The sequence below is a fragment of the Megascapheus bottae genome, unplaced genomic scaffold (assembly GCF_031878675.1).
Source record: "Megascapheus bottae isolate mThoBot1 unplaced genomic scaffold, mThoBot2.hap1 HAP1_SCAFFOLD_245, whole genome shotgun sequence".
NCBI lineage: Eukaryota > Metazoa > Chordata > Mammalia > Rodentia > Geomyidae > Megascapheus > Megascapheus bottae.
The window spans coordinates 75604-91093 of NW_028327431.1; the positions used below are offsets into that span (position 1 = coordinate 75604).

Below are 15490 nucleotides of genomic sequence, written 5' to 3' on the forward strand. Positions count from 1 at the left end.
CAGGACCCAAGCCAGCTGTAGTGTCTGGAATGACTGTTAGTGGCATTGGGGAAACTGTTGTTACCCAGAACACCCACCAGGCTGTGAGGAGGCCCGGGCTCTGTGCTTCTGATTGTGACGCTGGCCTGGCTAAAACCACGTTGGTGTGCATTCTCCAGCGTCCCGCTCTTCTCCTGCTCTCCACACTGCCACCACCCAAGGGCACTTGTGTGAGGGGCCTGCATCCCCTCCCGTGTGAAAAAGCAACAGCACCCACCTGAAACACCCGGCATCCCAGGGCCTCCCCATGGAGAAACCTAAAAACCTGCACGGGTGCTGGTCAGCTTGCATTCTAGCCCAGGAGCTGCAGAGGGGAGACCTGTCGGCATCCCGTTCCAGCTCCTGTGTGGCTGGTTCTGGGGCATCAGGCCATGGCGAGGCCGTGGCTGGTCACTAGTCCACGGAAGAGTCCTGCCAGGCCCGGCCTCGCTGCCCGCCACGCTGCCGTGCGGGACCCAGACACAGCCGAGTGTAGATGGGAGCATCTCCTCCGGGCTGCATAGCCCACGGGACTTTCTCACAATACTCATTCGATTTTGGTTTTGTGATTAGATATTAAAGAATGTCTTCCCATCCCCCCCAACACGGGTCCATTTTATTTTCCAGCAAATTAAAGCATGAGCTGTCAGGTGGGTGTGGTGGGCCACGCGCGTGGCCTCATCTCCCGGCTGCAGGAAAATCCACGGACATTGCCAACCCTGTCGTGGTCTGCAGGTGACCCTGATGTGTGCCGGCCTGTCAATCCCCGCACTCCCATCACATGCCTCGCACCACGTCTGATGCCCCCGTGCCCTAGCTCACAAAGCTGTGCCACCCTCCATCCTGTGGCCACACACAGTGGCGAGCGATTTGTGTGAAGGAGTGAATGAGTGAATGAATGAATGAGGAGCAAACCTCCCCACCCACACCCCTGCTGCAGGGGAGGCAGGCATGGCCCCTGCCCCCCCACAACCCCGAGTTCTTAGAAGTGGAGCCTTAAGGAAAGGCGTTGAGAACTTCAGGGCTGGATGGCGTGGACGGGCAGAAGACCTCCCGCTCAATGTGGACTAAGGTGGAGAATGGGCAGCAGAGTGGTGTGGCCGGGAGACCGGGGAGATGGCACAGAGGGCTCCCGGCCCCACCCTGCACACCCTCGGTGCCCACGGTGCCCGGGAGGCCGGGGCCAGCGCCGCTTCTCACACGATGTCAAGCGTTAGGGCGCAGCTCCAGTGCCTGGGGGCTTTTCCATCTCTCCCACTGAAGCCAAGGCTCGCCCGCCCCCCTCCTCCATCCCAGGCCTCCGTCTCCCCACCCCCACCATGGGGGAGGGGCTGACCAATCACTGGCCCCAACCTCCAGGGAGGAGACCCAGCAGCGTGATGACCCGGCCAGCGGGAGGGCTGCCCACAGCCTGACCAGCACCCAGTGTTGGGGGGAGGGGTCCCCAGTCCCGAGCGGCACCCCACAGCCGCGTGGTGCCCTGCCCAGCATGCAGGGAGCCTCCACTGGCCAGCCTCCCGGATACAGAAGCTTCATGGCACCGCGGGCCTTCTCACCTGGGCCAGCCAGGAAGTGGGGGCTGCTGCCCGGCCAGCACTGGGCCCAGGGCCCTGCTTCAGACCACAAGCCAAGGCCCAGGGGGCAAAGCCCTGCCCGCCCCAGTACAGGTGGCGGCTGGCAGGGTGGAGACGACAGCGAGGCCTCTGGGAAGCGCTGATGTGTTTATTTCAAGATGGGGGCAGGGCAATGGATCACCAAGAGAAGAGCAGGAGAGACCCGGGCAGTGACTGGGCCTGGGCGGGTGGCCAGGGACAGCAGTGGGGACAGGCTGGCAGAGGCGGGCCACCCCAGGCCAGGCTGTGGCCAGGGACGGGAGCCTGCCCCCACCCAGGTAAGCAAAGCGGCAAGCCCTGGGCCACAGAGCTGTGATGCCCTGACACACGCACACACACGCACACACACACACACACACACACACGCACGCACTCACATACACACACCCGCCCCATCCTGCACACACGTTCATATATTAACTCTGATTTACAGGTGGACCCCAGCCAGAGGTCACTTGGAAGGAGAAGGGCCACAGCCCGGCTGCCCCACAGACGGCGGAGCCGGAGTGAGGCCAGCGTGGGGCGTCGTCACCGCCGCCCTTCAGCTCCTCCAAGGTGCCAGGAGCCAGGTCCCCCCTCCACCCCGGCCCTGGCCAGCCGTGGTCAGCGGCTCCGGCTCCCGGGGCCTGTGTGGAGCGGCCTGGTGTGGGGGGCGGGGCGCAGCGCGGCCCCTCCTGGTCCTCAGAGGAACGCGGTGGGGTCCGCTCTCTCCTGAGGAGGGGTCCACTCTCTCCTGAGCAGGGGTGCGGCCCCGTGTCTCTGAGGCCGGGCGAGGTGGAAGCTTCAGCTGCTGAAGACGATGAGGAGGCGGGCTCTGTCAGCCTGGACCCTGGCACCAGGGTGGGGAGGACGTGGACGTGGGGGCTCCCCGAGGTCTGGGGCGCCCTGGGAGGGGTTGGGGTGCTTTCCTGGGTTCACCAGCCTCGGGACAGCCGGGAGACCCAGGGGGCTTCACGTCTTCAGCTGGGGTCCCCGGGCGCCCGCGTTCCTGAGGCCGCCGTGTCCTGAGGCTGCCGTGTCCTGAGGCGGGTGCTGGGTCCAGGCCCACCCTGCTACTTGATGTAATTCTTAATCGTCCATCGCTGCCCCGTGCAGGGCCTCAGGATGAGGTCCAGGCCGGCCAGGCCCCGGTTCTCCACCTCCAGACAGCGCCCCGTGCCTTTGTTCATAATGGCTCCGTTCTGGGGGAAGGGAGGCCGAGGGGAGACGCCTTAACCTGGAGCCAGCCAGCGGCCCCCAAGGGCTCTGCCCTCCCCCCTCGCCCCCTCCTCCCTCCCCCCTCCGCCCCCTCCCCCTTCCGCCCCGTGCCCACCTGGATGAAGGCCCAGCGCTTGTGCAGGCTGCTCTTGACCTTGTCGCAGTCCAGGAGCTGGGGCAGGCGGCTCTTGGCGCTGTCCACCAGGCAGCGGGTGTCAGGCAGGAGTGTGGTGGTCCCTAGGGCACCCAGGTGCAGCAGCCCCTCCTTGGTATAGCGGGCCAGCTGGGGGGGAGGAGGGGGGAAGAGGGAGGAGAGGGTGAGGGGAGGAGGCAGGTGTGTGCACTGGTCCCGCCTTGACTCTCCCCGCTCTGCGCTCACAGCCACAGCCTCCAGCCCCACCCCAGTACTCAGCACACAACCCATGGGACTGGTCTGAGGACCCCAAGCCAGCACTGCCTGCACCGGCCAGCCCTGGCCCCGGCCCTGCTCACCTGCCCCCGCTCACCCTGGCCCACCCTGCCCGGTCCCCTTCCCGGTGTTTTGCACGTCTCAGAAGTCCAGGTCTGTTCGGCCTGCCTGGAGAGGAGCTGGGCGAGAACCGGCACCTGGCCTCACACCGGTCACCTCAGCTACGCAGACCTCAAGACACCGACTCTGATTAACCAGCAAAACGCGGGATGACTGGAGGCATGGTTCAAGTGGTGGAGTACCAGATCTCAGCATGAAAGCCAAGTGAGAGTGAGACCCTGAGTTCAAACCTCAGTACACACACACACACACACACACACACACACACACACACCAAAAACAACTCCTAGTACATTTAAATTCAAATGAAACTATCCAAACTTGCCGGCTGTCAGTGGGAGGCGAGCGCCCTCCCAAAGTCAGGCTGGAGGGCTGCATCCCAGAGCCAGGATCCGGACACACGCATGTGCTCCCAGCCCGGGAGGGGGCCGGACCTCAGGAGCCAGGCCGAAGGCGTGTCCGTCCACGAGCAGGGCGCCACGGGCTCGGCATGCCGTGTGCACGCGCATCGTCCACCCGTCGTGCAGGATCCCAGGTGTGGCGTGTCAGGCTCGGGTCAGGTGACTCGGGTCATTTTCACCTTCTTTGGGAAAGTGTCTGTCTTGAACAGTTGCAATGAGAATACACAGGGTTGCTTCCTTATTGTTAAGTGGTAAGAACTATGTGGCTATTCTGGATGCGAGAACTTTCACCAGCTTGACAAATGTTTTCTTCCATTCTGGTTTTGTTTTTTTTTAACTTTTTCAATCGTGTCCTTTGAAGGACAAAAGGCTTTTATTTTGATCAAGTCCGATTTATCTGTTTTCTCCTCTGGCTGTGTGCACTTTTGATGCTCTGTTTTGGGAGCCATTGCCAAAGTCAAGGCCACAGAGCTCCCCCCCGCCCCCGCCCTTACCTCTGCACACCTCCTGTTGAGGTCTTTGATCCGTGCCCCGTCCATGGGCGCCAGGAACGGTGCCACTTCATCCTGGCTGACCAGCGTGCCGGCCCCTGGGCAGGGGACCTTGTCCAGATCAGCGGGCAGGCGGTGCGTGGGGGCTCTGACCCCTTGATGCTGCCTGGGCCGCGCCATCTTGATTTTCAGTCCCAGCTTTGTGGTCAGGTTGAGTCTTCCCTTCCGTTTCTCTTTCTCAGCATTGCCTGGCGGTCACCGGGTTTTCCCGTCGGGCGTGGAGTCGGCCTTTCCACTGCGGCAGCGGCTGCGGCGGTGAACTCTGGGCTGGGTCTGGGGGTCCCCGTCTCCCCAATGCTCTGCTCGGCTCAGGTCTCCATGCCTCCTTGACCAGGGTGCTGCTGTCGGAGGTCAACAGTGCTTGGCGGCCATCTGTCCACGCTTCCTAGTGTCACGTGAAGATTTCTGGGGTTCAGGATCCTCGGGCCCTTGCAGGCCCATCTCTATGATTATGTTTTTTGCCAGTCTTGGGCCTTGAACTCAGGGCCTGAGCACTGTCAATGGGCTTTCTCAAGGTTGGAGCTCTACCACTTGAGCCTCAGCACCACTTCTGGCTTTTTTCTACGTATGTGGTACCGAGGACTCGAACCCAGTTCTTCAAGCATGCTAGGCGAGCGCTCTACCACTAGGTCAAACTCCCGGCCCCATCTTCATTTCTTGTGTGCCTCTGCTCTGCCCCGTGCAGCCCTCCAGTCTCTCACTGCCACAGCAGAGAACCTGGCCTCCCATTTGGCTGTCCCCTGTCGCCTCAAGTCTGTCTTCCTTTTCCTCAGCCCCCAGGCTCGGCCCCCTTCTGCTGGAACTGGGGTTTGAAGCCTCACGCCTGCCGGGCAGGCACTCTACCACCTGTGCTTTTGTCATCTTCAGCAGAGGACCCCAAATTTACTCCTGGACTTCAATCCTCCCGGGTATGCTTCTTGCGTAGCCAGGACGGCAGGCAGGCAGGCGGGCCCACACTCAGCGTTGCCCTGGTGGAGAAGGGCTCCTGACGCAGGCGTAGCTACGCCTGGCTCCGTTCCCGGGTTCCCCTGACACGTTGGTGCATTTTGCAACCCGTTCTCCATCACGGCCTCCACACAGTTCTTCTGAGGGTGGGACCGGGCTGGAGCCACCAGCACCCCTGACTTAGTCCCTGTCACCTTGGCCGGAGACATCCAGGCTCCCCAGCCTGGCGCTGTCTGCGTCTGAGTCTGTTTGGACACTAGATGGCGTTCAACGCTGCAGCGTGGGATGGAAGAGCTGGACCAGCAGGCCTGTGGGTCAGAGGCCGGCGTCCAGCATAGGGCAGCGTAGGGCAGCGCCAGCCCCTTCTCACCCCGCTCTGTGGCTCACACATGGGTTTCACTGTAAATGTTCCTTCTGGTCACACTTCAGACTTCCTTTCATCTGAAGAAGTCTCCCTCCCTCCCCTCGACCCCACCCGCTTTGGTAGTGAGGTGTGAACTCAGTGCCTTACCCTTGGTAGATCCTATTCTGTGCTTTGGCCCTGGGCTGAACACGGCCCAGGCTCTGGGCCCCACAAACCTCAGGCCCTGAGTTCAGACCCCGGTAGTACTGGTGGTGGGGGGGAGGAAGGGAGGGAATTAAGCTTTGACTTTTCCTTACCTGCCTCCTAACCCTGTGGGCAGCGAGGACACCAGGTGTCCAGGCTTCTCCTCCCCAGGCGTGCGGCCAGCACAGAGCCCGGCCCAATCCTCTCTGTGCTGGGGACATGAGGAGGACGGCTCGTGATGGTGGCTGTGAAGGCTCTGGCCTGTAGGCCTGGCTGGGAGGTGAGCGTCTGGGATTGACAGCGCTCACGAATGCAAGCGTCCTTTGGACCAGGCGTGACCAGAAAGCCACCGGGCATCGGGATGGGGCCTCACACAGTGGCCTCCACCGTCGAGGGCGGGGGACAGAAATGTCTGGGATGCTTCTGAGAGAAGACAAGTCACAGACACAGCAAGGAAAGAACGCTCAACATCCCACCGCCTGCAGGGAGGCAGTGAACGCGCAGGGATGCGGGGCCTGAATGAGGTCAGGAAACCGGCGGGGGGAGGGGGAGAGGCCCACAACGTGGCCAGGATCTCAGCCTGGTTCTCTTACAAGGTCAGACCCAGGCACCCCACTGTCCACCATGCCTGAAGTCTGCGCTGATGGGGCTCTCCCTGGGGCGCCCCTGCCCTGGCCGCCACGGCCTCTTCTCAGGGCCGCTGGCCCATTTTCTGTGGAAAGCCACCATTCCCTAGGGTGGCACTCAGGTGCTTCCTTCAGTGCCGAGCGGGCTGACCAGCCAGCCAGGCACCTGTGAGGACCACGTCCCGTGCCTTAGGGGGTACGTGGAGTTACCGGCGGGCCCGAGCCCCCATCCTCCTATTTCCGCTTCCGGTGTGGACTGGATGGTAGGTGAGAACAAATCCACGCGGGGCACAAACCTGGGGCCTCCCTCTCCTGATTGTCTGGTGCTCTACCCCGTAAGCCGCCTCCACTTTCCCAGCAGAGTGGAGACAGGAGTCTCCTGGGCGTCTCCCTCCCAGGACGGCCGGGAAGCCAGGCCTCTGCCTAACGCCACGCTCGTCCTCCCTGCTCCTCCGCCCTCCCCAGCAGCGGCGGCAGCCCTGTCACTCATCCGGGCCGCAGTGTCTTGGCACGAAGCATCATCGTGACAAGGCTCTCAGGTGTGGCACTGCTGGGCAGATGAGGCCATCACAGAACGAGTCCGGCATCAGATTAAATTTAATTGTGGGATAAAAAGAATTCTCATCTGTCACCTGGTGATGGATGAGCTGACGGGAGCCGCCAGAGCCTCTTGGAAAAGGCGGAGGAGCGGAGTAAGACCCAGCGGCGGACAGAGCGGGAGCAGCCTGCCCCTCGTCCCCACCGGTGGCCTTTGGGTGGAGCCTGGCCCCCCTCAATCCACACCAATGCCCGCACCCCACACCCCGTGCTCGCCCACCTCAAGATGCCCATGAGCACGCATGATCGGAGCTGTCCCACCCAGAGGGCGCAGCTTCTTCAGAGAGGAAGGAAGCCCAGCAGAGGCGGCCGAGCTGTCCGTGCCAGCACGGGCGCCTTCCTGCAGTCGGTGACCTCAACCCAGTGAATGTAGAACACACAGGCGCTGCGCACGCATGGAACCCTGCACTCAGGGCCTGAGGTGGGAGGACAGTGAGTTCAAGGCCAGCCTGGGCCACGCAGGAGGCTCTGCTTCAGCAGGTGAATGTGGTGCAGGGGGTGCATGGATCTCAGCGGGCACACGATGGCTCGACTGCACGTGTCCATCAAAACCTTCACCAGAGCCAGGGGCAGAGCTTGGTGCACCCAGGTTGTCATCGGAACCCGAGTCCCAGCCCAGCCCAGCGACACACCTGAACCCCAGGCCACAGGACACGGGGCCGGGGTGGGGGACGAGAGACCCGTGGGGAGGGGGGAGCCAAGCGTGTGCCTGCGGGCGTCCCGGAAGAGACACACACGTTCCACCACCTCTTCAGGTTCTGGTGTCCAGCTACAAATTTTCAAGAATAACTTTGGAAACCTCCGCAGAAAGACCCAGAGAAAGGCCCTCCCCCCAGGGCCTCAGGCCCCGGCTCACCTTTTTACTCATGGCTGGTACTCTACCACTTGAACCACATTCTCTTCCCTGCTTTTTGCTGGTTAACTGGAGATGGACTCGGACCCTGACTTAGACGTGATGTTCAGGGCTCCTCTGACTTAACTATTTTTTATCCAGTCTTAGTCATCTTAGGGAGGTCATGAATACACATGCACACACACACACAGGCACCCTCACACCCGCGCGTACGGGGCTCTAGCTTCTCCCGTCCTTTCCAGGCTCCTGAGAATGCCAGCCTTGTTCTCTCCTGGCTCTCCGTCTGGTGGCAGCATGGCTGACGGGGTCGGGAGAGCGCCCAGGAGGGGCCTGCGTGGGTGTGGTGGCTGTGACGGGACAGGTCCCCTCGTCCAGCGCCTCTGCGTGGATCTGTGACCGGCTCTCGAGCTGCTGCGAGGAGATGGCTGACAAACCTCTCCCTGGCATCTCTGCACAAACCAGAAGCCGCTGTCCCTCGGCAGCGCTGGGGAGGGAGGCCGAGGCGGAGCCTTTGGTACAGCACAGCCAGCCCTCCTGCCGCTTGTCTGTGTGTGTGGGATACGGTATCCTCCCTTTGGGTCTGTCTGTCTCTCTCTCTTCCTAGGCTGCCCTCCCCCGTGGACCCCCAGGCCCTGCTGGGCGAGGTGAGCCCTTACCTGTGGCCCCCATCCGTGGCACGGGTACAGGATGGCCGTGTGGTTCTCCACGGGACCCTGGTCCAGGCAGACATCTTTTGCTTTGCTGTTTCGCAGCTACAAAGAAGGCCACAGGTGGTGGTCAGAGCCTGGACACCGTGGCCGCCCGCCGTGGGCCCCGTGGCATCCCCTGACCCCGGCCCCCTCGGGCTCCTCCCCAGGAAGCCGTCTTTGCTGGGCGCCACTGGTCAGTACGCTCGGCCTGTGCCTCACGCGGCCCTGCACTTGCTGCCTTTCTCTGGGAAACGTTTCCTCTTGTTATTGTTATCGATTGTTTTCAGAGCTCGCTGCACATTAGTGGCTGCCTGCTCCGCTTGCTGTGCTGCTTCCCTCGAGGGGGCAGGAGCAGGAGCAGGGGCGGGGGCGGGGACAGGGGAGGGGCAGGGGAAGAGGAAGGGGCAGGGGCACTACCCATGTCAGTTCAGCTCTGCTGGCTCCAGCCTCTCCCTCCTGGCAGAGCCTCGCTAAGCCCTCCCCTCATGTCTTGGGACTATGAGGTATGTGGTTCCTGCACTCCCTCCCGTCCCCCCCCCCCTCCTCCCTCCCATCCCTCCTCCCACCCCCTCCCCTCCTTTCCACAGCATCTGGAACACACTGGTAGACAGAGCTGAAAGCATCGAAATCGATTTGTCTCCCAAAGATCGAGGCCGGCTGCCGACCGCTTCGGGAGGAGTTTGAGAACTCTTCCTTGGTTTTGAGGAGCAGAGCAGGCGAGCCAGCGAGCGTGAGGTGAGCCCGGGCGGGCAGCAGTGCTCTGGTCCATCCGTCCGGGCGGAGGGCTGTGCCTGGGGTTTGGGGTTCTCTGCAGCAGCCCCTCCTTCTCTGCACACCCCGCTTCCTGCCCCAGCCCAGAGGGTCCTCACAGCAAAACCCCACTGGAAATCGCCCTCACCTCAGCCATGAGAGAGCGGCACCCGTGACCTGGCTCCCATCTGGGCATTTTTCACCCTTGCTGCCCACTCCTTGCTGGCCAGAGGGTCCTTGCTCCCCAGGAGAGGCAGGGAGGGAGGTGGCAGGGAGGGAGGCAGGCAGGGAGGGAGGGAGGCAGGCTGGCTCCCCCACCTCCAAGGGGCAGCGCCCACATTACCTCCCCGTAGGCCACAGTGTTGTTGTATCTCCTCATCTCGGGGTAGACGTGGTCCAGGTACCACTGGAAGTTCTTACACTTCAAGCTCTTCCGCAAGGCTCTTCTTTCAGAGACATCACCTATGTCGATCCCTGGGTTCTGGACAGAGGTGGAGGGGCCTCAGGATGGCGTGGTGGGCCGGGGATGGGGGGGGCAGGGGTCCTTCCCAGACACCCCTGGCTTGCACAGGAGTTCTGAGACCTGCGGCGTTGCCAGCCAGGCTGCCGGCGCCAGCCACAGGGCCTCTGCACGTCGCCCCCGTTCCCAGCCGTCTCCCACCCTGCTCCGCAGCCATCGAGGCCAATTATTTGAGGAATTATTTGATTAAGACAAGAACATCAACGCTATAACCTCCTGTCTTCCTTTCCCATCCATATGCAATCTTCCCCTTCGCCAGCTTGTTGTGGAGTTCATTATATGCAGAAAGGAAAATAATTTCCCATCGCTGGGCTTGTAATGGTGCTCTAATGAATAATTCACTCTGCTTTTGCAGAAATGAACCTGGGAGGGGAAACAGCCGAGCCCCGAGATGGTGGGGGGCTGGGGACCACCTAAAAACCCTGGCAGCGCCCAGAGGACCAGCAATAAATGCAGTGCCCCAGGACCCGTGGCCACCTTTGTGGCACTTTTTTTTTTTCATGACCAAACGTGGCCCCAAGGTATGAAAGGGCCTCACACCTCTAATCCCAGCTACTCAGGAGGCTGAGATCTGGAGGATTACAGTTTGAATCCAGCCCAGGAAAAACAGCCTAGGAGATGTTATCGTCAATCAATCAGCAAAAGGCCAGGCTGGAGGCATGGCTCAAATGGCAGAGTACCGGCCAAGGAAGTGAGAGCTCAAGAACCCCGAGTTCAAACTGGTGCCATATCACGTGAAAACTCCTGGGAACAATCTACCAATTTTAAGTAACTTTCTCTACAGTTTACTGTTAGAACTGTTCTATTTAAAGGCCGATTATTGTGACTTACTGGATCTAACGTGTAAGTTAAACTTTTTTGAAGACATGCGTGCATCGTTTAAAAAACTGCCCAACAGGCGTGGACGTGTAAGCGTCAGATGCTGTAGTAAAATCCAGCGGGTGCCGGCGTCCACGTGCAGCTGACAAAGGGCTGCAGGTGGCTTTAAACGTCGAGCTCGGCTTCCTACTTCCAGGACCTGGCCTTCCCGGCCCATCCCAGGGTGCACCCGAGCTCCCGGATGGCGGGTGACAGGCCAGGTCCCGGTGCCCAGGCTTTGGCGTGCGTTTCACACTTCTCAACCACGTGTGAAGGGATCTGTTCCCCCGCTCATCTCACAGCTGAGGAACGGCACGTAACTAAGGGCTGCATCTGGCCTGGACAAGGAGTCTGTCTGGGGGGACCGTGTGCAGATGGCAAAGGCCCAGACCACCAAGACCCTGCCAAGACCCTGCCCGCGCCAGCGCCCAGGAGGGGTGGGGTCTGCCCAACCTCTGGGAGCGTGGGCAGAGGTCTGGAGTGGACACGCTGACTTACAGACAGGGCTGGTGGGGTGGAGGAGGGGGGCAGGGGAGGCCGCCCGTCCGCCCGCCCGCCCACCCGCCCCTCGGCCCGTCCTACCTCCAGTGGCAGGTTCCATGCGATGTACACGTGGGACTTGTAGTCGTCCATCCACACCTCGGCCACACGCAGCGCATTCCTCTTGGTGTAGAAGCCGATGTTGCTGTTGTAGGGCTTCTTCTTCCTCTCGATGTGCGCCACGCGCGAGCAGGGGAGGACCTCCATGCTGCCCCCGCACAGCCACACCTGGGCACAGCGGGGGCGCGTGAGGCTCCGAGGGCACGCTCCAGCCCTGGGCCCCGGGGCCTGCGCACGCACCCACACACAGCCCCCCGCACGCGCTACATGCACACATGTGCACACACACACATGTGCACACACACACACATGTGCACACACACACACACCCCGCACATGCATGCGCACACGCGCACACCGTTTAACCAGGGGGCGGGGGTGGCAGGCATGGCTCAGCAGTAGAGTGCCTGTCAGGCCAACACAAGGCCCTGAGTTCAAACCCCAGTCCTGGTAACCTCAAATAAACCAACCCGCCATGCAGCCAATGCACACTGACATCTGGGATTTGTTTTTCCAGGCCCACAGCAACTCGGCTGAGGCCTCCCCCCCCTCTACCCCTCCACCCCCCTCTCCCTCCTCCCCTCTCTACCCTCCTCTACCCTCTCTCCCCCTTTCCTCCCATCTCCCCTCCTCTCCCCCTTTCCTGCCCTCTCCCCTCCTCCACCCCCTCTCCCCTCCTCTACCCCCTGTCAAACCCCAGTGTGCAGGGCTTCCTCACCCAGCAGGACGCGGGTGGCTAGAGGAGCCTGCATCCCATTGTTCCTCTCCCTGAGCTCAGGTCTGGTCTAGGACGCTGGCTGCCCCTCCCCACCCAGCTCTCATTTCCTAGGCCGTGGACACTGACTAATGGCCTTCCCGGGATGGAACCCTGAAGGACACCAGGCGTGGCCCGGCCAGGGCCCGAGAGGGGGAAAGCTGGGTGCAGAGCCGCCTGGCCAGGCCCCCGCCTTGACGACAAGGTGCCCAGCTCGCTGTGTTAGCGTGGGTTAGTCACCCGGCGGGGGCTCGCTGCGGCACTCCACACCCACGCAAAGACCCCCACCACCCATCCCTCTCCACGTCCCCCTTCTGGAAAACAACTTCCAAAGGCACTGAACGCTAACGGTGCCGCCATGACTGCGCGGTCAGCCTCCGCGACTTCCGGTCCTCGAGCGCCGACTTAGGAAGAAGTCGGGCTCTCTGCGGCTCACAGTGGGTCCACAGGGCTGGCTGTGGTGCCAAGAGCCTGGGGAAATGAGACGGGCAGGGCGCCGCTCACGGCCAGGAAGCAGCCAGAAGAGCGGGAGTTGCCAGGCTCCCTCTGAGGGCCCAGAGCCCTGGGGGTGGAGCTCACACGTGGGGTTTCACGGGGCTCCCACGAATCTCAGGACAGTCACGGGAGCCAGAGGAACGTCCACGGTACATGGAGCTCGGGGCACGCACGGCCCTGCTCACCAACAGGTCGGAGCCTAGGTCCAGAGCAGGAGCAAATGCCAACACCAAGAGCAGAGCAGAGCCAACGAGCAAGTGGGGACGGCGCCCCGGCCAGCACAGAGGCTGGAGGGTGCCCGCGTTCTAGCACGGCAGCCCAGTCTCCGGTCTGTAGCTTGTTTTTGCCGATTAGTTGGAGATGGGAGTCTCTCAGACGTTTCCACCTCAGCGGGCTTTGCATCTCCATCCTCACATCTCAGCCTCCTGAGCGGCTAGGATTACAGACACGAGCCATCAGCGCCTGGCTTCCCAGTATCTGAATTCGGATTTCAAGAAGTTTATGTGAGTATCAATGCCTCACGCCTATAATCCTAGCTATTCAGGAGGAAGAGATTTGAGGCCAGCCCGGTCGGGAAACTCTGTGAGATTCTTACCTCCAATTAACCACCAGAAAACTGGAAGTGACTCTGTGGTCAAAGTGCTGGAGCACTATTCTCAAGTGAAAAAGCTCAAAGACAGCACCTGGGCCTGAGTTCAAGCCCAACGGTGTGTACACAATGATGAGCTGGTTCAGAGGAAAGGTGCCTGGGACGTGTTCATGGAAAGGGTGTATCTTTTCTGTACCATCCATGTGTCCTTCCTGTCACCATCTGTGCATCCTTCCTGTCACCATGTCCTCCTCTGTCCCTCTGATGGGGTCCCAGGGATCTCCAGGTCAGCCCTGGGGACCAGGCCACAGGCGTCCTGCACACTGGTGGCCTTCTGCTCTCCCCAGGAGCTGGGGACAAGGCCACGGGCGTCCTGCACACTGGTGGCCTTCTGGCTCTCCCCAGGAGCAGGGGTCCAGGATGCTGTGCTGCTCTGGCCTTGTTTCTGTTTGCTGCTCTCAGCGTGTGCTGCGGCTTCATGGGCTGCGTGACCGGGCCCCTCCCCACAGAGCTGGCGGACAGCGGGGCCTCACCGCACTCCCTGTGCCTACCAGGGCCTCTGGAAGTGCAGCAGAGGCCCCAGCCCTGGGTCCAGGGTGATGGGACAGCCTCAGCTGCAGCTGGACAAGAGACCGCAGCTCAGTGAAGCCAGGTGTGTCTCTGGAGACCACGCAGATTGCCACATGCCGTTCAAATCTCCAATCGTTTTCTCGGGCAGGGTCGTGTGTACCTGTAACGCTAGCCACTCAGGAAATGGACGGGAATTGTAGTTTGAGGCCAGCTTGGGGAAAGAAAAATAACCCAGCCCCCCACACCATCTGCAGAGCCAGAACATTCCATCGACCACTGTCCCTAAGGCTCGTGCTTCCTGCTTGGTGTCCTGCCCAGAACTTCTCTCTGGAATGCCATCACTCCCCAGGTCTCCCCCAGCTCCGGGCTACACAAAGATTTCAACAGAAACAGGGAGCTTCCAGACGGTTGTAGCAATTCAACAGAACTGGCTTTGGTTGTTGTTTTGGTCAGTCATGGGGCTCGGACTCTGGGCTTGGGTGCTGTCCCCGAGCCCTTCAGCTCAAGGCTAGCGCTCTACCACTTGATCCACAGCGCCACTTCCGGTTTTCTGGTGGATAACTGGAGATAAGAGTCTCACAGACTTTCCTGCTCAGGCTGGCTTTGAACCTCCATCTTCAGATCTCAGCCTCCTGAGTAGCTAGGGTTCTAGGCAGGAACCACCGGCACCCGGCTCACAGAACTGTCTTACGTCAGTCAAATCTAAGAACGAAAATTCAGGACTTCAGTTTGTTTTCCTTTGCTCTAGTCAATTTACTTTGAATGTGTTCTCAAAACGGTAGCGATGCCTGATCACTCCCCTGGGGGGTCCCCAAGACTTTTCGGGGGTCGCCTGCTTTGTATACTAAGTCATACCTTGTCTCACGAGGGTTCTGACTTTTCCAGGGTCCATGTCACTCGCGGGGATATCATCACCCTCACAGTTCAGGGAGCAGACTTAAGAACCCAACATGTGCAGCATGCCAAGGCAAGACTATTCTCCTTTAATCACTTGTTGTTGTGGAAAAATGTAGCTCTTTTTCATAAATGTGTGATTTATGTTTACATGAAATGGGGTTCTCACTACCGCTTTGGAAAATTTAAGACATAAGTATTTTTTTTTCAAGTTTTACACTGGAAAGCTTAAGGTCATAAAACTGGATGGATAAGACACAAAGATAACAGCTCTCTTGAGATCCTCCATCATTTTTAAGGCTGTAGCATGATGGTGAATGTCTCGAATCCCAGCTACTCAGGAGGTGGAAGCTAGAGGCAAGTCTGGGCAATTAGTGAAATCTTGTCTTATAAAAGCAAATTTAAAATAAAGGCTAGGACGTAACTTGATGGTTGATCACTTGCCACTGTGGGTAAAGCCTGAGTCTCTACCACCGGATCACTCAGCCATCTACTTCTCTTTCTACTCACCAGTCTATCCATTCTTCCATCTGCCTAGTCACTCACCCACCTACCTACCCTTCCACGCACCCACTCACCCATCTATCCATCCTCCACCCACCCACCCATCCACCCCTCATTTACCCTTCCATCCACTCACCCATCCACACACACACACCCCTCATCTACCCATCCATCCACACCCGTCTCCATCCACCCATTCACTTGCTCCTTGTATAGTTTTCTTGAAGGTCTATGGCATGTCAGGCTCTGTGCTCTGCTGAAAAGCAGAATGGATGGGGATAAGCGACTGAGCCCTCCCCACCGCTGCAATCCCGCCGAGACAGGAGCCCAGGAGCAGACGCGAGGACTGGCGAGTATTCGGGAGGAGGGATTTTCCTTCTGTGGGAGCCC

At 60.4% G+C, this 15490-nt stretch overlaps 1 protein-coding gene across 1 annotated transcript in view; it reads right to left on the reverse strand.

Moving 5' to 3' along the window:
- Positions 1 to 1724: 1724 nt before the first annotated feature.
- The window catches only part of LOC150039862 (polypeptide N-acetylgalactosaminyltransferase 17-like), a 53367-nt gene continuing 39601 nt past the window's right edge, over positions 1725 to 15490 (reverse strand). The window contains exons 8-12 of the mRNA XM_090327554.1: positions 11277 to 11462; positions 9660 to 9797; positions 8534 to 8629; positions 2944 to 3111; positions 1725 to 2812 (exon numbers count right to left, since the gene is read on the reverse strand). Of these exons, the coding sequence (XP_090183680.1) occupies positions 2684 to 2812; positions 2944 to 3111; positions 8534 to 8629; positions 9660 to 9797; positions 11277 to 11462 (717 nt within the window). The 3' untranslated portion in view covers positions 1725 to 2683. The remainder of the gene's footprint in view (positions 2813 to 2943; positions 3112 to 8533; positions 8630 to 9659; positions 9798 to 11276; positions 11463 to 15490) is intronic.